This window comes from Takifugu rubripes, chromosome 9 (genome assembly GCF_901000725.2).
Source record: "Takifugu rubripes chromosome 9, fTakRub1.2, whole genome shotgun sequence".
Lineage (NCBI taxonomy): Eukaryota > Metazoa > Chordata > Actinopteri > Tetraodontiformes > Tetraodontidae > Takifugu > Takifugu rubripes.
The window spans coordinates 10,552,249-10,570,998 of record NC_042293.1 but is presented as its reverse complement, the minus strand read 5'-3'; the positions used below and the strand labels follow the sequence as shown (position 1 = coordinate 10,570,998).

The 18,750-nt window shown below is 43.8% G+C and overlaps 3 protein-coding genes and 1 long non-coding RNA gene across 5 annotated transcripts; 3 read left to right on the top strand and 1 right to left on the bottom strand.

Moving 5' to 3' along the window:
- Window positions 1-52: 52 nt before the first annotated feature.
- LOC101075080 (GRAM domain-containing protein 4-like) lies at window positions 53-8,056 on the bottom strand. The gene is made up of 19 exons (XM_011607417.2): window positions 7,855-8,056; window positions 5,712-5,960; window positions 5,476-5,575; window positions 5,067-5,187; window positions 4,900-4,967; window positions 4,498-4,630; window positions 4,387-4,412; window positions 4,189-4,280; window positions 4,004-4,095; window positions 3,782-3,830; window positions 3,625-3,696; window positions 3,486-3,529; window positions 3,299-3,408; window positions 2,947-3,101; window positions 2,147-2,291; window positions 1,902-1,995; window positions 1,459-1,534; window positions 1,255-1,323; window positions 53-498 (listed from the first exon to the last, which is right to left on the bottom strand). Exons 2-19 carry the CDS (start codon window positions 5,898-5,900, stop codon window positions 391-393), a joined length of 1,743 nt encoding a protein of 580 aa, XP_011605719.2. The 5' UTR covers window positions 5,901-5,960; window positions 7,855-8,056; the 3' UTR covers window positions 53-390.
- Window positions 6,329-6,983, top strand: LOC115250995 (uncharacterized). The gene is made up of 2 exons (XR_003889543.1): window positions 6,329-6,512; window positions 6,861-6,983. It is a non-coding gene; the product is annotated as an uncharacterized lncRNA (long non-coding RNA).
- LOC105416930 (cytosolic 5'-nucleotidase 1A) lies at window positions 8,045-10,778 on the top strand. The gene is made up of 6 exons (XM_011607418.2): window positions 8,045-8,290; window positions 8,580-8,687; window positions 9,050-9,185; window positions 9,274-9,396; window positions 9,507-9,622; window positions 9,697-10,778. Exons 1-6 carry the CDS (start codon window positions 8,255-8,257, stop codon window positions 9,943-9,945), a joined length of 768 nt encoding a protein of 255 aa, XP_011605720.1. The 5' UTR covers window positions 8,045-8,254; the 3' UTR covers window positions 9,946-10,778.
- Window positions 10,779-11,931: 1,153 nt separating this feature from the next.
- drd4a (dopamine receptor D4a) lies at window positions 11,932-18,675 on the top strand. 2 transcript variants are annotated; one of them, XM_003967585.3, is made up of 8 exons: window positions 11,932-12,066; window positions 12,322-12,403; window positions 12,484-12,589; window positions 12,772-13,013; window positions 13,213-13,608; window positions 15,058-15,170; window positions 16,758-17,344; window positions 18,092-18,675. In XM_003967585.3, exons 5-8 carry the CDS (start codon window positions 13,363-13,365, stop codon window positions 18,304-18,306), a joined length of 1,161 nt encoding a protein of 386 aa, XP_003967634.1. In that variant the 5' UTR covers window positions 11,932-12,066; window positions 12,322-12,403; window positions 12,484-12,589; window positions 12,772-13,013; window positions 13,213-13,362; the 3' UTR covers window positions 18,307-18,675. The 2 variants fall into 2 exon arrangements, with proteins under 2 accessions (XP_003967634.1, XP_029697414.1); XM_029841554.1 differs by having other exon boundaries at window positions 12,484-12,690; window positions 12,772-13,608.
- The last annotated feature ends 75 nt before the right edge of the window (window positions 18,676-18,750 follow it).

Here is an 18,750-nt window from a genome sequence, read left to right as displayed (position 1 = left end):
TTTATCTTTTTATCCTCCGGGTTGCAAAAGGACACAAACAAAAGAACAAGACTTCAGTGTTTCACCATTAGGTTTTACTGGAATCATAAAAAAACATTTCATTAAAAATACAAGCTCCAACAACACCACCATATAATAAAAGTATTTACCCTGAAACAACACGTAAACATATTTACATGCCAGCGGAGCAGCAGTGACACCCTGCTGGCCACCGAGGAAAAGACCAACTTTAAGTTGTGTTTTGTAAAAGGTGACCAGCGTTTGTCAGAAACCTTCAAATAACTACAAAAAAAGAGTTTAACAGCTGCTCTGATTGGAAGGTGTCACTGCTGAGTAAGGTGAGATGGTTCCATTGTTCCTGCGACTGCAGCCGTCTCAGACGTACAACCATCATGTTTCTGGTGTGATGGTGGCTGCTGCGGTGCTGGTCTGAAGGTACTGTGCGTAAATAGCGTCGAAGGCCTCGTCTCTGTGCATCATAGCACCAAACACCATCGGCTGCAGCCCAACAAAGAAAGAGAACAGCACATTGAGTCAAGGACTACATTTAAATACCCGTGTTACACAAGGATTTATCAGATTCTTCTGGTGTTACGCTTTGAAGCTGAGCTTCTTCCTGACTGGTGCTCTTTGGGAGAGAGCTCTCACTCTCTTCCAGATCTCTGATTCTTTTCTCAGCCCGTCTTAAGTTATTATTTTCTCGTATTGTTGTACATCTTGACCATCTGCCTCTGCTCCTTATCTTTTACCAGCTGCCCCTGTTCCATCAGGCTGGATCTGAGAGCTTTAAAGGAATTTAACTGGTTCCTTTTAAATCCCAGAACCTTTAGTTTATGATCAGCATTTATATTTTTGTTCAGGAAATCAGGTGACACTGCTGGCCTGATGGACACTCTAACAGGTCTTGTCTAACAGCCTTTTCAAACCATCGATACGTTATCTTGGTTCATCTTCAAATCACCCAGAAGGATGAATCTGGGACTCTCTAGTCGTGGACCTCAGTTTAGGATATCTGACAATCAAGGAAATGCTTTGTCTACAGAATGTTATTATTTTAAGTTAGGTTAATGCTAATTTAGCTTTGAATCAACCTGTTAGCCACAGTGGGATGTATCAGGGGACACTAGAAGCATCAATGTGTTTCACACCATTAACTGTATTTAGAGCCATTCCTGTTATGTTGTTTCAGTCAATCAATCAATCGATCAATCAATCAATCAGTCAAGTCCAAGGCACTTCCCTCTGAGCAGTTACCTTTTGTGTTGATGGAGTTGCTATGGAGATGCCCATCCCAGAGCCAGGCAGAACAGACAGAACTTTGTACTGTGAGGGACAGTGAAGACAACGTGACCTCATGTTATTTTCCGCTGCGTTATCAGATCAAAGATTTATCACATTTTGTGGCTGCCAGAGTGTCCCAGACGGTGTGACTGGGACAGAAAGTGACGCTCTGCTCACCTTCTGAATATCAATGATGTCAGTCAGTTTAATGACTTTGTTCCTTTTGGAGTTGGAGCTTTCGAAACAAAGGTGGCTGTGGAGATAGATGAGATTCAGTTGACTTTACAGCTAACATCAGGGCTAATAAGTCATGGAAACTCAACTCAAGCTGCATGAACAGCTTTTCAGGGAAAAATAAAAATGTATTAGGTTTTAATTAATAAAATAACATTGTTTATAATTAAAGGCATATTAAATTTGTCACACAGGAAAAATGTAGTCAGATTAAATCCCTTAATTCACTAATGTGTGTTTGCTGTTGATGAGTTGTAAATTTCATTGGTCTGTCGTCATCGTTTTGATGCAATAACAGAAGCGACCGGTAGGTGGCAGAGTCGTGCGGGTCAGACTCTCAGTATTTCCAGTCCAGTTTCCAGTGCTGCCATCCAACTAGGACTCACTTCTCAGTGACGTAGAGGACTCCATTACGGATGTAATCGGTTGGCGTCCTCCGGTCTCTGTTGATGAGGCAGCAGCGCCAGCCATTCTCACACACTGCAGAAGAGGAAAACAGGTCAGATAGTCAGATTCTTTTGCTTTGGATCGGCTCTAAAACATAAAAGCTTTACAGCAGCAGACAGTAACATTTTCTTTTTGGTTATGTCCTGACACTACATAAAGTCTGGTCTAAAATCTCTCCACCCACCTGCCAGGGGACGCTCACTCTCTGGAAGGTTGAAGACTTCATGAAAAGCTCCTCTCTTGGTGCTGTAGTATCGCCCACCGTCCTCATCCCGATTGACCAGAGGAGCCGTGGCGCCGACACTTCCCCGAGCCCCCGCTGCAGGAAGCTAATGTGGTGAACAGGAAGGAGAATAGGATTGACCAATCAGAGCGAAGCTCCAGGCTCACCTCTCCAGGTGAAACAACTATTTGATTTTACTCTCTGTGCTGTTTAACATCAGTAAATTGTTTTATAGGAGCTAGAATGTGACAAAGGAGGAAAAATACAAGCACTTTGAGGGAAAAAAGTGAAACAAAGCAGATCCAACTCAAGCTGGTCCTAAGACAGCCACAACAAAATCCGCAAGTCATAAAGAGCTAAAACCAAATAATTTTTATCAGTCATGAGGCATTCACTGTTAGTCTGACCAGAAGGGAAATCTGAGTTTTAACAGACTAAATGCGGACTAGTGTACAGCTCCAACTACAGCACACATCACTGTCCTCTACACTGTGGCTATAAATACACACCACACACCAGGATCCTACCTGTTCACACTCAGACAGCTGAGAGAGAAAATGACAATGAAATGAAACCGGACAAACCAGACGCCACCCACTGGGACCAGTACTATCTTGTAATAACATCTCTGTAGCATTTTACTATTTCGGCTAGAAGATGTTCTGAAGACATTCTACTGGAAAGCTGCTTTGTTGATCCTGACAGGTTTATTAATAATGCTAAAGTGCATTAGCTCTGTGGCCTGTCAGGAGTGTACTGACCCGTCTGCTCATCAGGGTGTTGCTGCGCTCCTTTAGCTGCAGGTCCGTGGGTAAATTGGTCCAAATGATGTATGGGGTGTCGAAGCGCTGCCTCAGCTTGGGGCACCTCTTGAAGATAAAGTCGATGATGAAGAACTTTATGCCAGCATACATGCCTGAGAAGGAAGAAGATGCTAATCGCACTCTGCAGAGTGAATTATGGACCAAAAAATACACATTGAATAATGAAATAATCTCATTTCATGTGTTTAAAGGAAGTCATCCAATCAGTTTTAGTGGTGTTAAATTCAGTAAGTGAGAGTTTATGTGATTAAAGTGTGAGATTATCCCTCATTGAGAGCATCCGACCAACCTATGATGAAGCCCAGAAGTTTGTATGGCAGCAGGCAGGAGGAGATGAAGGCCACCAACAGACCCACAAACAGCTTCTGAGTCAACTCAGGCTGAACCCATATGAACAAACTACACAGAAACCAGGCACATTTAAACAGTCACCACAGTCAACAGTTGAGGATGTGTTTGTGAGCGGAAAAACTCACTTCCGTATTTTCTCCAGGATGTTTGCCAACTTCCCAAACAGATTCTGTGAAAGGGAAATTTAAAGCATCTGTTATCCAAATCCGTTCAGCAACGGGGATAAATGGTCAATAAATCTTCGGCTTGTCTATCATGTCTCACCTGAGCTCTCTGGGCGACGTCTAGAACCAGCTGGAACTTCTCGGACACTGTCAGATCTTCTTTAGGGGGCTCCTGAAAGCATCAGAGACCCAAATGTCAATAACGGTCCAACTCTGGCCACCCTGAACACCTCAGCCTCAAAGATTGAATTCCTCACCACGGGCTCTGAGACTTCAGGCACAATGCTCCACTGAATTCTCCAACCCCTGATAGCAGTGCATTATGGGAAGACACAGGTAGATATCAGTGCAAACTCACCACACAAGGTATCAACACCCGTATTCAGACTGTCAGTGAAGGCCTGCGTGTCGGGGCTGAAAATGAGGAAAGAAATTCTGATATTTGATTGGCGGAGGACAAGGAGGGAGAGGCTAATGACCTGGCAATAAGATAATTCAAGGAGAGCCGGAGGAGAGCGAGGAACAGGAACATTGGGATGGTCCAGCCGTTCCAGGCAGCATACATGTAAACCTGAGGAGGACAGGCAGAGACCACAGATCAGCTGAAAGCCAGAGGTCTGATCTGGATGAATCTGAAATGTTAGCGAGGAGACCGCTGCCTTACGATGAAGGCGATGGCTGATGTGTAGACCGAGTACCAGCTTGATAAAGCAGAAAGGTTCCTCATGAAGTTGGTCACTGGCCTGAACCCTCGCTCTGGAAAACAGGCCAAAAAAATGTGTAGCATATCTGCATAGCGCTTCATTCAAGGACACATTGCCTAAAGTAAAGGGACAGCTGATGATGTATTCTATGTACTCACTGAGACGCCTCATGTTTTCTGTCAACCTGCAAATAAGAAACCAGATTTGAGTTTTGAGACAACTTTACCACTAAAATCAGGGAAAATAACTCTTTCCTGTCCTGTTCTTACCTCTTGGCACTCAGCGGCTCCTCCGTCTCCACCGTGTGCACCTCCGGTTGAAAGCGGAAGTCCTCGATATACACGCCAAAATGATCATAAACCCATTTCCAGAGGGTGTCTGAAAGAGTATCCTTAGGTTTTTCTGTGGTCAGGGAATTAGTAAGGGTAAACAAATCATTATACTGTATGTTGGGGTGCAATTTGATTATTTCATTATAGTAAAACCAACTTTTTTTAATGGTATAACAACTAAGAATGACCTCATCTTCTTGAAGTCGACTTAATATTGTGACCTGTGCACTAGTTCATACATTTTTAACTTTTCTTTATGAAACTGTCTTCTAATAATCTTCAAAGTTATTTAAAAGTGAGCTCAAGGGCAGAAGGTTTCAAGGTGATTCCATGGCTCACCTTTAATGCTGCCTGTAGGCACGAGAGGGGGCGGAGCTTTAGGTCTCAAAGACGGAGAGTCCTCGAGGCTGTGACATGACGGACAGACATAAACATCATGCGGTTAGTGAAGGTCTAAAGCCACAGGGACAGCCTGCTCATCGCATCAGGCGATGTGAATCAAGCACCTGGATCTCAGCATGTCGTTGATCTTCTGCTCCAGCTCGCCACATCTGCTGCGCTCCTTCTCCAGCTCCTGTCTCAGCGAGTCCACATTAGACTCCTCTTTCAGTTTCCTCAGTTCCTCCTCTGGGACGGACAAATATGATCAGACTCTAACCGCCATGGTGTGATAGCGAGAAGGGCACGTTTGGAGCCGACAGAGGGATTAACTGGACCGCTGGATTGAAATCAATAAATCTAACTTCGAGGTCATGAAGGTTCAGCTAGTAACACGATCACGAGAGAATGAGAATATAGACTTTATTCTCTCTATACTGACTCTTTAATGGGAGAAACAGCCCAGAAATTCAGCTGATTCATTTGTCGCATTGAAGAAAAAGGTACAATCTTCACTGTTCAAGGCAGCGTACTCACGTAAGAAGTGTTTCTCTAACAAGGCGATTTCTAGATGACCTTTGATCTCAACTAGGTCGGATCGAGAATCATCCTGGAGAGCGGCAGAAAATGATCCTGCCTGGGATGCATGAAGCACAGGAGAGATTAAAACTATCCTGGTCATATTTCTGTACATAAGGGAGTTGGTTGTCAGCCCTGAATGAGCTGATCTCGTTTGTGCTTTGACACCACGGGTGTTTCAGGTCTTTGCGTACCTGTGCATCACTCTGAGGTTCTCCTCCATCCACATCCCTCAGCTCCTCTGAATAGCGGAGGGAGGACTGAGATTTATTCACAATGTCTTCTGAGCATTCTGTGTCAGAAGTGTTTGGTGACTCAGCCAAATCCACAAAATCCTCCCGTTTTTGGCCGCGGAACCGGATCCTGTCCAGGCGCTTCCGCATGATGTGTACGATGAAGCCACTCTCTACCTGAACATGATGTAGATGTTGGCACTAAAGACCCTGGAAGAGAGATTAGTGAGTGTTAGCTGCATGTGCATCTATCAGCTAGTTGGACAGTGCACTTATTTAGTGTTGTAGCCTCAAAATTAGTTTGAGCCTTTCTTTGTGTCAGAATTTGGATGAGGACTGCGTACAGGGAGGATTGGATTTATGTGGTTTCCTGTTGTATTTCTTCCTATAGTTGCTGAACGTGGCTGAGCTGAAAACCAATCGTATAGGGTGTAGCTGTAACACCATGTGACATATCTCTAATATATTTTAAAACACTGCTTTGCGTCAAAGCTCCTTAATCCTCGAAAGAAAGATCAAAGGAGGAGGAGCTGATGTGCCTGTTTGGCCCCAAGACCACACTGAAAATATGGTTCCAGGTGATAACACAAATTTTCTACAGCTCCCTACAAAGTCCCAGTTACATTAAGGGGAGGTGCTGTACTCATCTGACATCTATTTGGGCCCACCAGCCAAGAATGAGCTTTACTGCTTCAGACCAGATGCTACCATCTGATCCCGGGAACGCCTTTGTCAGCTGGCCAACAGACCACATGGCTCCAGGTAACCGAGAGTCCGAGAGATATCCTGACCACCTGGATCAGAGCCACGTCAGTTGTCATGTTAGGCCGCTTCTATCTCAGTGGCAGGCCTTGTGTCTAATTTTGTTTTGCTGACAAAGCAATTTCCTGCAAAGCATCAATGGTTTATTTTATTTATTCAACACGACCAATTTAGCACTGTGAGTGAGTCGGTGCACAAGATGATCTGCTGTAGCAGCAGAGCGAGCTCCATGCACTGGTCAAGGCCGCGCTCAGCAGGATGATCTTTCTTTTGACTGATACCAGACGATTTGGCAACATTAAACTAGTTTACTTCATCCATAATTCTGGAGCATAAACATTTTCACAGGAGGTGTCACCAGTGAGAGATAGCAGCTCCAAGCAGGACGTCGGACACACAAGCAGGTGTGGTTACGTGAAACCATCACACTTGTTTGCTCAGAATGGTATAAATATTTTATCGTCATGCTGACACACGACTGTGGACTGTGGTCTGTAAATAGTTGCGAAAAGCAAAGTCACCGTGTGAGACATTGGCCAAATATCACGTGTGAGACGTTGGCCACGCAGAGTTATACTCTTGAAAAAGATTCTTAATTTCTGTAGAGTTTGATAAAATATGTTCTTATATTCGGATTATGTTTGTGTGCCATTTTAACGCACATGAAAATGCAAACCAGAGCTGTCATTAATGTATTTCCCCCGAAGGTAGAAACCTTTACAAAATGTCAGATTACTGCTAATGTAATGGAGAGAATGAGGGTTTGGAAATCGGAAGAAAGAGGTATTTAACACAAGCTATTGAATCAATGGGTTATTGTTACTCTGCATATTAACTAACCCACTCAAAGCAGATTTCTAGACTTGTCTAAATGGCTCTGTAATACAAGTTGGAAGGTTTCCCACCAAGTTTAGCAAACAGTGTGACCTCAGTTACAGCTGGAGCCTGAAAACAGTGCCATTATGGTGTACTGTGCGACCAGTTTGACTGCTTCTAAATGTCACTCATTGTGCATCTGAACAATCACAATGCTGCTGTGATCATGCAGGCATTGGTGATCCGCTACTGACAACTGCAAACGAGTTCGATGAGTTATTTACGGTCAGTGTGTGTACGGCTGTCAGTTCATTACTAAATAAAGCAATCAATCAACGACTGGCACAACATTTTTATTGCACTCAATCGCCTTTCTACAACCTGAAATCATCGGTTTCTTCATCAGGCGATGATCTAACACCAACAGGCGTTCTCTAGAGGCACAGGTTAAAAGACCCATGGAGAGCCAAGCTGTAAAGGACAGGGAGGGCGTACGGAAATTGGCGACAAAGGAAGAGTTTCTCACCGTCACACAAAGATGAAGCAAACTTTCCCTTATTTCCCCGCGCTCCACTCCGAACACTAATGCAATCGAGGCTTCTTTTAGTCAGGCTTCTGCTCTACTCTTAGTCCAGATTTGGAGGATTTGGTTTAAAGGCGGACTGCGCTATTTTACCTGACAGAATTATCACAACTGTGGGCGTGGCGCCCCAAGGCACCAGAGAGCGGAAGTGACATCATCACATCGCGTTCTTAAAGCTGCAAGAGGCGGAAGTAAACAGTTCTCGGTTTTGGGAAGTATAGTGTAGGTTAGTTTGTTGTTCCATTATTAATTGCAGTGTTTTACAGCTGCACGAATCCATTAGCCCGTAACGATTGTTGAGATAGAAACTAGTCCAAACAAGAGAGCTCAAGAAGAGGCCGAGATGGTCTTCACGATCCCAAACACTGACGTGCCACAGGTACGACACACCTTAGGCAAGTAGGATTCTACTGGCAGCCACTGAATTTACAGAAATATTTATATGCAGGACAAAATCTGTATTGTGAAAGTGAAGATGGCAGCACAGAATAGGCAATGTTTCATGCAAACACATACTAGGAATATTAAATGCTTTAAACTATGCTTTATACTGTTAGTAATACATTATGTTTCCGTGCTGTTGTCTGTTGGTCCAGCCCTGTTTTTCTGATCTTCGTGAAATGTTTTACATTCTTATAGAGTAGCTGGTCATTTTATGTCTCTTGCAGAAAGACGCCGATCGCGCTACTGTTGTCGCGGTAACGTCTCGCGCAGTGTTTGAGCTGGACGAGAGCGATGACGTGTGCAGACTGGGCGTGGCTCACCCCCTGCTGCAGGTAACGTTGTTTACTAAAGGAGCCAGTGGTTAATTAAAAATGATTTTAATAATTAGATGACATTAGATGTATACATGCCATAATCACAAGCAGAGATGGCAGCACAGAATAGGTTGTTTCATGGAAAACATATCAGCAAAAGTGTTTCACTCAAATAATATTTACCACAAATGCTCATCCACATTATGGTGGTGTTTCCACCTCAGTTAAGTCGTATTTTTCAACTGTAAATTCACCCATATAGGGTATATGTCTATGTTGGAAATATATTGAAACACAAGAAGTCAAATTAACTTTGAAGACAAGAAACATTGGCATGTATATTAAATGCATATGTATATTTTACATGGTTTATTCTTCAGGCTCTTCAGCGAGTGAATGAATGTCTCCTGGAGAAAAACCCCAATGAATCACTTTTGTTTGACGTCATCCTGATGATCTCAGACAGCCAACAACAACAGCAGAGGTCCCGCATCATTAGCAGTACCAGGCATCACGGTAATGGGGCGCCAACTTAAGTCCCAGTCAGGTACTGCTCAGTGATGGAGTCTGATGGTCCTAATGTTATCTCGCCTCTCTTCCCCAGGTCTTCAAGTAAGCAAATTCTGTTTTTGTAGTGAGGACAATTTGGTTGAGGGTTTACTGCAAAATCAGGTACATCTGTTCTTGACGACGGACATCAATGAGGTGCAGCGGGTGTCGCATAAAGGTCAGGAAGTTTCCTCTTGCATATTACAGTTGACTGTGATGGTGAAGACAGCTTGGCAGCCATGGTTTCCTGGGTATGTTTGTGATTCACACTTTGTCTCTTTTGTTCAGGGGTTTTGTCAGGGCTACTGGATCAAGAACAGACTTTCTGTCCATCAGATCAGCTCAGAGTCATGATCTGTGGCGACGCCATCCTCCAGCCCAACAGTAGACAGCAGTATCTTCAGGTACTCTCAGCAACAACTCCATGACCTCTGTTTTTATTTCCTTTTTTTAGAAACTTCACATTGTACCCCTGCAGAGTTTCTTGGCTCATATTGGTGAGATGCGGCAGAGGTTTGACTTCTTCAATGCCCCTCTGGCCATTGTCCTGGTGACGCCCCATGGTGGCAGGGACAGCTGCAGTAGCGCCTTGAAGAGGCTGCGATCCCACGGAGTGAATGTGGATGAGGCATACTGTCTGGCTGGGGCCCCGCGAGGGCCCATCATGTCTGTGCTTCGACCTCACTTCCTGCTCAATGACGGTGTTGACAGCCTGGAGGAGTTATAAGGTTACACCACTCGACTGAATTGTTTGGACTAATCTGCAAGAAAAGTGCCAGTGTCATTCAGCAAATGCCATTCAGGAATTATATTGACAGATTTTTGAAGTAGCAAATACTGAGATTACAAGTGTTCCAATACTACACCAGCTACACCATCTTCAACTTCTTAAGGGCTTTCTTCACCTCATTGCTCCTTCCATTGGAGCAGAGGCCTTGAGGCCTTTTAAGAGAAAAACATGGCTCCTTTGCTTCCATGCTTAAAACTCCTACAAGACATCTCTGCCTCTCTGTCCCTGAGCTCTACTTTAGACATCACAAAATGACACACTGATCAATTTCTGGGTAACAGGCTGGAGCGTGCTAAGTGAAACCAAAGAAGGCTGAATTAATGAATGAAACGAGCCCTACAAATTTTGCACTTTAATGGCAACTTTGTAATGCTATGTTTTTTGTGGTAGTTGATACTACAGTTTGCTGTTTGCTAGCACATGATATCTGCTCATTCCTGTCTGGTGGCCTATTGGTAAACTGGGCAAATGGATTTACTTTGGATTCCATAGCATCGTTCTGGCTTCAGTTTCCTGTTTTAATCACCAGAAATTACAGAACAATAACAGCAGTGATGCCACTGTGAGTTGAAAAGAGGAAGGCCATTTTCTGTGATGTATTAGTCCTGTTTGACCAGCCGAGAAGGCATCACTAACACATGTCAAGACTCACTAATCCAGGATGGATGGAACACCTAATTTAACTTAATACCTCCAGTATTTCATTCTTCATGAGATGAGCTTCACATGTAATATTAAAGATTGGTAGAAAAGTACATATTGCACATATTTCTTTTCTAAAGGTGAGTCATTCTGCAGCAGATTGACAGCAACAACATTTAGAGAGTTTTTCTTTCTTTAAATTCTGACACTGGGTGAAAATGGTGCATCCAAAACATCCAAACAGTTTTTCTGTATCTTATGTCTGCTCATAAAAAAATAAAGATAATATTTAGTTAAATAGCTGAGGAATACGTTATTTTTTTCTTAAGAGGTTTTATAAAATAGGCCAGCAGGTGGCAGCAGATAATTCATTACAGTTAGAAAATTGAACAAACCATTTCCTCTATATGAGACTCCCAGTACTGAGAAGGGACTTCTGGAACATCTTTAAGCAGACTCTGGGGTCCAGAATAACATCATGGCTTCAGAACTCCAGGGTCACTGAGGTGGTTCCACTGTCCTCGATGTGACTACAGTGATGTTAGGTGTCTCTTCAGAAAACCTCTGGGGAAATTACTTTATTTTTGTGTGATCTATTTGTTTGTCTGCCTTTGCTATTGCTGCCTTATTTGCTACAGTTCCTGGAATAAGCATATTGTAAATAATGCGACAGTGTCTTTTAGAGAGAGTCCTCAGTGATTCAGTAATTACTCCCACACTTCCAGGCTCAGGTTCCATTTCAGTCCACAATGGCTGTAAAATGGGACCAGGATGTGTGACTGTACGTGTTCTGAAAGTTACTTTGATCAATTTAAAGAAACTATAACTTGTACTTTTTCCCCCCGGTAAAAGTCTCTTCAATTCCCACAATCTTCATTTTCCCTCCTCACCTCCCATTTTTTCCACACCAGAGTTGCTCAAATCACTGAAATTATCTGCTGTGTTGACAGTGATTTTTAGATGAGAACCCAGTATCGGGGACATAGTTTGAGAACTGGCTGATGGAGAACAGGCCGAGGCTGGAGACAGACTCATCAGTGGGGCCACAAATTAAAACAAGCCCACGGGAATGAAAACAGACTGATGTGGATGACAGTGTGCTGCTGGTTTCTGATGAACGCTGCACTTTATCTTGTGTTCAGCTTTGCCTTCTGAACACAAACATCCTTTTTTAATTAAAACAAATAAATATAGTGACTCCATTTCTGCTGGAGTGATGTTAAACAAAATTAGATTGTCCCTTCAGTGGTGGGGGAGCAGAAGAGAAACAATCTGATCCACCGCACGGTTCTGTGGTCGTCGGGTTTAAATGTTCACTCACGTCCATCTTTAGGTTCCATATTTTAATCTCAAGTCTGTGGGCCTGCATCAACAAGAAGACAACTGTTCCCTGTGCGTACAGCGTCGACACATCAGGTATACATTAACATTTTAAGATAAAGAAAGTAAACAGGTGCAATTTTATCGACTGAACCCTGACCACGTCTTCTCCATGGATACACATATTTTACATGATATCTGATGTCAACTGGATCGTTGAGGCCCGGTTAAGCATGAAATACAGGGGAAAACACATCCTGTTGTTTATTTTTGCACTGAAATAGAAGAATGCATTTCCTTTTCAAGGTTTTATAAAAAAATTTAATTGAAATGAGTCATTTTCTCCTGAAGCAGTTGAGTCAGCTGAAGCCTGGACCGCAGTTCAGCTTTTCAAACTTCCATCCCTGAATCAGACTGAGGTTCTGATGAGAAGGTTAGTCTCATCTAACATTATTAACACACTTTTCAAACAACCACAGAGGCCTGTCTGTATAAAAGTATTCACTCTTTCAGCTGTCACTCACCTTCACCTCCTCACCCTCGCTCATCTGGCCTTCCCCAGCCCCGCTGTGCAGAAACCCCACATCGATGCCTTTTTCACCCCGTCACCAGTGAGCAGGTCTGATCCTGAACTTCAGCTGCATACAGAACAGAACCAGACGTGAAAACGCGTCTTAAAGGGACAGTTCCCTCATTTGGATCATTCAGCAAAAGTGAAATGTATTGTAATGAATCATTTTTCAAAGAGTTAATATCATGAATGCAGATAAATCAACAGAAATTGTGTGCATTTCATTTCAGTCGACTGTTCACGCAGGTGTGGATATTGCCCCTGCAGGGGGCAATGATGGGACGGGCGGCGGCGTCACAAACCGTGTCTCCAAGGAGTGGTCGTACCGTTCAGCGCACCTGTTAAGCGGCTTTAAGCGTCTAATTCTGACCCCAGTGTGACACGACTGGGCCCGTAGAGTTCTGTTCCGGATCCTGACGGTGGAGGAGAACCATGGACTTCTGCTCAGCCTCCTAAACATCCGATATTTCCGGTGATTTTATATGACATCTCCACGGCACCGTTCGTCATTTTCCACGGCGGCATATTTGCCATAGAGTGTTTTTAATAGAAATATAATGCTTTGAAAGCGTTGATGTTGACCTGTGCTTTATTTTGCCACTGTCATATGTTTACTGTCTTAAACCTGGAGGTTTTTTTTGTGTGTTTCTTTTGCTTTTTTGTGCGTCAAGTGCGCACGGCTGCGAATCTGAACTCCGCGGATTTGAACTCTCCGTGACACCTTAATGACACAATAATGACACAGTGCGAGGATCAAAGTCCGCCACGGCATTCATGAGACCGTTCGACCCAACTCGGGACGGAACCGAGCAGCCGCGGAGATGGCAGCCAACCTGAGCGCGTCGGTGGCCGCTCCGGAGGCTGCGGCGGCGCAGGAGCGCAACCCGCCCGCGCTGGTGTTCGGGGTGCTGCTGATCGTGGTGATCATCTGCGGGAACCTGCTGGTGTGTCTGAGCGTCCTGACGGAGAAAGCGCTGAAGACCACCACCAACTACTTCATCGTCAGCCTGGCGGTGGCGGATCTGATGCTCGCCGTGCTCGTCCTGCCGCTCTTCGTCTACTCCGAGGTGAGATCCGCGCGCACACACGGCGATGAAAGTTTTAAGAAGACCTTCAGCTCAATTACAATACAGAAAAGTAAAAGAGATCTGTACATTTTATCCCACGTAGTTACTTGATTTCAAGGAGAATGCATCTTTATTTGTTGACGCAGATTGTATGATGATACTAAATAACCCAATCAATTTTGGGCTAATTCTCTGTGCTTTACATGTTAAAACGTCTGAATGAACCCTTATTCTAATCCCTCGTACATCCCATTAACTTAACTTTAATTACTTCTCAATTAAAATGCGCAGGAATTTAAAAATAAATCACGAAGTTATGTTGTTTTTGACAAATTATTTATATTTTCAAACACATTATTGGTGCCAATGTCTGTAAAAAGAGGATGCAGTGGAACGGTAAAAAAAAATTTAAGAATTGAAGTGAATTTAAGAAATGTAATTGTGTTAAAAACTGACAGTGTATTTCAGTGTATTTGTGATTTAAAAAAATAACTAATTTAAAACCCATCAGCATACGATCGTCTTGATCTTAAAATATAATTGTTTACAAAGTCTTGTTGCCTGGAATTGAATATTCTCCAGTTAATTCATTCTGAAACTCCAGAACGCCCGCCTCTTTCCTGGTCCACATGGATGGTGCCATGTGACCTGGCAATGGGAAGTTTAATAAGTTCTCCTTTCAAATGTATGAAAAACCCCAAATAGTCCAACCAGTTTCTTGCAATTTTCTTTACATTTTTAAATGTTTGGGACAAGTTTAGTTTCACTCTCAGAACTTATTTTAAAGAAAAGTGTTTGTTAAGCTAACCCTAGCATTAGCCATCAGCTTTAATGCTTTTGTGTCATCACACAGCCGTTTTCTTTGTACTGGTGCAGTGAAACATTCCTGTGAACTTTAGTTGACCCGGAACAACAGGCCCCTCTCCCTCTATGGCATCATGCAGTTTAATATAATCATGATTTATGGATTCTCATATGAACACTTTGTTCTCTGTGACTATTTTGAAGCTCGTTGTTATTTACATTAGGGACAAGTATTGCACCAGTTGGTGATGCGGAGCTTCTTTCCTTTACAGGCAATTCTAATTATAGCATCAATAGTTTATTGTCCTTCATGGCCAATCAAAGCTCAGAGAGTGCCAGCCAAGCATGCTTTAGGTGATGGTATGTGTGTTCTAAGGGCCATGACTCGGGCCAGGGGCCCTGCATCAGGGCCAATCTAGAGTATGACCAACAATGGTAATGAGTCCATGTTTGCCTCTTATTCTTCTTTCTGTACATGTTCTATAAATGGAACCATTTGGTGTTACATGGCACCTGAACCTTTAAATATGAAAAACTATGTGAACAATGAAAAGATTGACAGCTAGACTGACATGTTTTGTTTAACACCTCTTCAAAATGTCATATTGTATTTATATTTTGTGCCTTTTCTGCTTCCTGGGCCAGTTCCAGGATGGCGTGTGGCCCCTGAGCAGCACCATCTGTGACTACCTGATGACAATGGACGTCATGCTGTGCACGGCCTCCATCTTCAACCTCTGCGCCATCAGCGTCGACAGGTCAGCACCAAGGAAAATGGCAGCTCATTTTAAAATTCAATTGAACACAAGCCAAACGCAGGTCAACCGGGGCAAGACTGGCAAAAAGAAATAGACGAATTCAGGAATGATCCCATTAACCTCCAGATTGTTTGTAGGCCTCTAATGAGAAGTGCATATTTGAGTTAAACAAACATGTTTTTACACTCAATTAACCTGGTGTACTCCAACAACAACACAACACAAAGGGAAGAACAAACCATCCTGAGCTATGTTGCAAATAGGAAACAAGTGCTTTTGAATTACAATTTGTAGCATAGCTCCATTTCCATTAAAATAGCAACCAGTTAAATGTAATATCACCATAAATAAGTGTGAAAAATAATCCAAATGAAAACTGAAGTGGATGAGGGAACAGCTACATTTAACTTCTTCAGGGAAGAAACCTGTTTTATAAAGCAAATCAGAATTTCTCTGTGTTTTTTCCAACATAAATTGCTGTGGATTTTGCCGGATGTGAAAGTTTGTGACTTGTAATTCCTGCTCAGCTGTAATTCACAGGGTGTCTCTACAGGAACGCTAATCAACGTGTCTGGGTCATCAAGCAGCCACAGCTAAGCAATCAAACTACAACCTTAAGTGGTCCAGTTTGCAGGGAATTTCAGCCTTCTGTTTGGAGGTCACATCGGTCAGCCACAGCCCACTGACGAAGAAATACAATGATGGCCTTTATTCTGTTTCCTTTAAAAGCTGCCTTGGAAAAAAAAATCCAAGCAGACCAAATAAGGCTTCACATGAAGGATGCGTCTGCCGTGATGGAGTGTGAGCTCTGTCCAGCGTCAATGAGATTATCTGAACTCTCGGCTGATGGTGACGAATGAAAACCTGAGCTGGAAACCCCGAATGCTCCTCAAATCTCTTGTTGCAATGCTGGAAAAATACAATTAAATCCGTGACGGATGGACGCCATCATGCTAACGTGGACTGATGGTGATGATCTGGAGCTTTTTGGGAGCAGCCTGCAGCATTTAGATGTTTAACCAGATCAAACAGTCTAAATAATTGAACAGACTGAGGAGGAATTGGACCCCGGAGGTCTGTGGAGTCCACCTGCTGCTGCTCTGCAGAGGCAGGCAGGTCTGATGACGCCATGACCTGCTCATGGATAAATTACAGCAAAGAACCGGGGTGGAATAAAGTGTTACTATCAATATTTTCAGGTGAAAGTCACAGAGGTCAGGTTTTCTTCCATTACATTTGCACATCTGATCTTGTTTCTGCTGTGCACATTAAAATCTCTAATTTGCTTAATACATTTAAACCCTGAGAAAACCACATTCAAACTATTCAAAAGTGCATTAACATTTCCCCACAGGAGCCTGGTCGTGCTCAAGGTTTATTTCTGTTAAAAGGAGTTTTTCCTGTCACTGTCGCTTGCAACAGGCACCAGTTCAGATTAGAAGCTCCTCACATCTGTCCTCTGACAAACTGAAGGCTAAAGGTTTTTAACCATCCTAAGTTGTGAGCGCTTTAGCTAAAATTTAAATCCTTAAAAAATGGAGCAGTTTGCTTTTTTCCAAGCCATTTTTATCTTCTCCCTTGCTGCAGGTTCATTGCCGTGTTAATACCACTCAACTACAACAGGAAGCACGTGGACCTGCGACAGGCCGTGCTGCTGTCGGCCACTTGGATCCTGGCTCTGGCGGTGGCGTCCCCCATCATATTTGGCATCAACAACATGCCTGGCCGCGACCCCAGAGAGTGTAAACTCGAGAACAATGACTACGTCCTGTACTCCTCCGTGTGCTCCTTCTTCATCCCCTGTCCCATCATGCTGCTGCTGTACTGCGGCATGTTCCGAGGCCTGAGACGCTGGGAGGAAGCGCGCAAGGCCAAGCTCAGGAACAGCATCCAGGCCTGCCGTAAGCTCCAGGAGGCCGCGGCCACGCTGCCGCCTTTGGCCTCGCTGCCTCCGCCCCTGCCGCCCATCATAGAGAGGGAACCAACAGAGACTCTGGATGAGATGTCCAACTTCCCATCCCCAGAACCACCCTTTCCCTCCTCGGAGTATAGAGCGCCGGTACCAGCGGTCAGCTTCGCAGAGATCCAATTCAACCCTGACCCTCGCAGACGGAAGAGGGCCAAAATCAACAGCCGTGAAAGGAAGGCCATGAAGGTGCTTCCTGTCGTCGTGGGTGAGGTCACTTCCTGTTAAGTAACGTCATAATAATCAGAGGTTGTATGTGAATATGGAGGTGTGAAAAGTCACCAAAGTGACAATGAGAAAGTGGTCTCAGTGTCCGAAAACCTCACTCAAAAAAGCCCATGACATCATCACGGCCTGATAAATGTGGTCACAAGTGGGTCAGAGCACCTCAGAAGGTGATTTCTGCAATCAGATCTCAAGTGGCATTTAGAACCTGCACAAAGATTGGATCACCAGAGACACACGTAATCAAGGGTGACACTGGATCTATAGATGATTAGGCTCCATAAAATCACCCGGACATGTACCTGAATCCCTCGTAATAGCCTTTGCTGTCTGCAGGCAGTGGACACTTGAGCACTGCTCCTCCGCTGACATACATCAGTCAGAGAAGGTCGACCTATTATTAGCAGTCAGCGTTGATACTAATGCGTCGAAGTGCTTCCCTTTATCACATGGTAGCTAATCCTGCAGCGCCTTAATCTGAAATCCAATTATTGCGCCTGTTGATCCAGTCGGCATGCAGGTACTTTTGTTTGGGGAATCTCTTTCTTGCGAGTAGCTCAAAACTCCGGAGCTATTTTGAGGTAACTCAGCTGTACTGCTGACCTGGTTTGGCGGTCTGCAGGGCGCTGCAAACTGGATTTACCTGGCAACTTTGAGCGTTGCCAGAAAACTGACCACTGAACTCACTGACTTCAATCAGTCACTTCTTCTCCCTCATCTGTTCCCACAGGTGCCTTCTTGTTCTGCTGGACTCCCTTCTTTGTCCTTCACACCCTGCGGGCCCGCTGTGAGGACTGTCAAATCCCAGCGGCGCTGATGAGCGTGGTAACGTGGCTCGGCTACGTCAACAGCGCTCTCAACCCCGTCATCTACACAATTTTCAACACAGAATTCAGGAACCTTTTCAAAAAGCTGCTGCATCGTTGCTGCTCCAAGAGGGCTTGAGAAGGAGGCTGCAGGGACTGTTTCAAATGTGCAACAGCAGCAGGAGATGAGGCTTGTGTACAGTCAGTAAACCTGCAACTGTTTTGTCCCCCGTGAGGATCCATTTTCCTAAAAGTGCCGACAGCAGGTTGAGATTCCTCTGAGGACACGTCAGTTCAAACAAACGTTTCAGAGGACCAGCAAGTTCAAATCCAACAAGAGCTTATTTTATATGTGGAAACCAACATTTTCAGAATAAAAGTTTTGAATAAAAGCAGCTGTGATTGTTAAGTGTTGTAGGGTGCAGAAACAGTCTTTGAAAGTTAATGAAAAAAAGACCCTTTGTTATATTTAGATTAAAATTGCTGAGCTGCCTAAACTACTTATAAAGTATTTCTTTAAGTTTTTGGGGTAAAGCTTAACAAGAAAGCTGGTATAAACTTTGCTCTGGTAGAAAAGAGAACA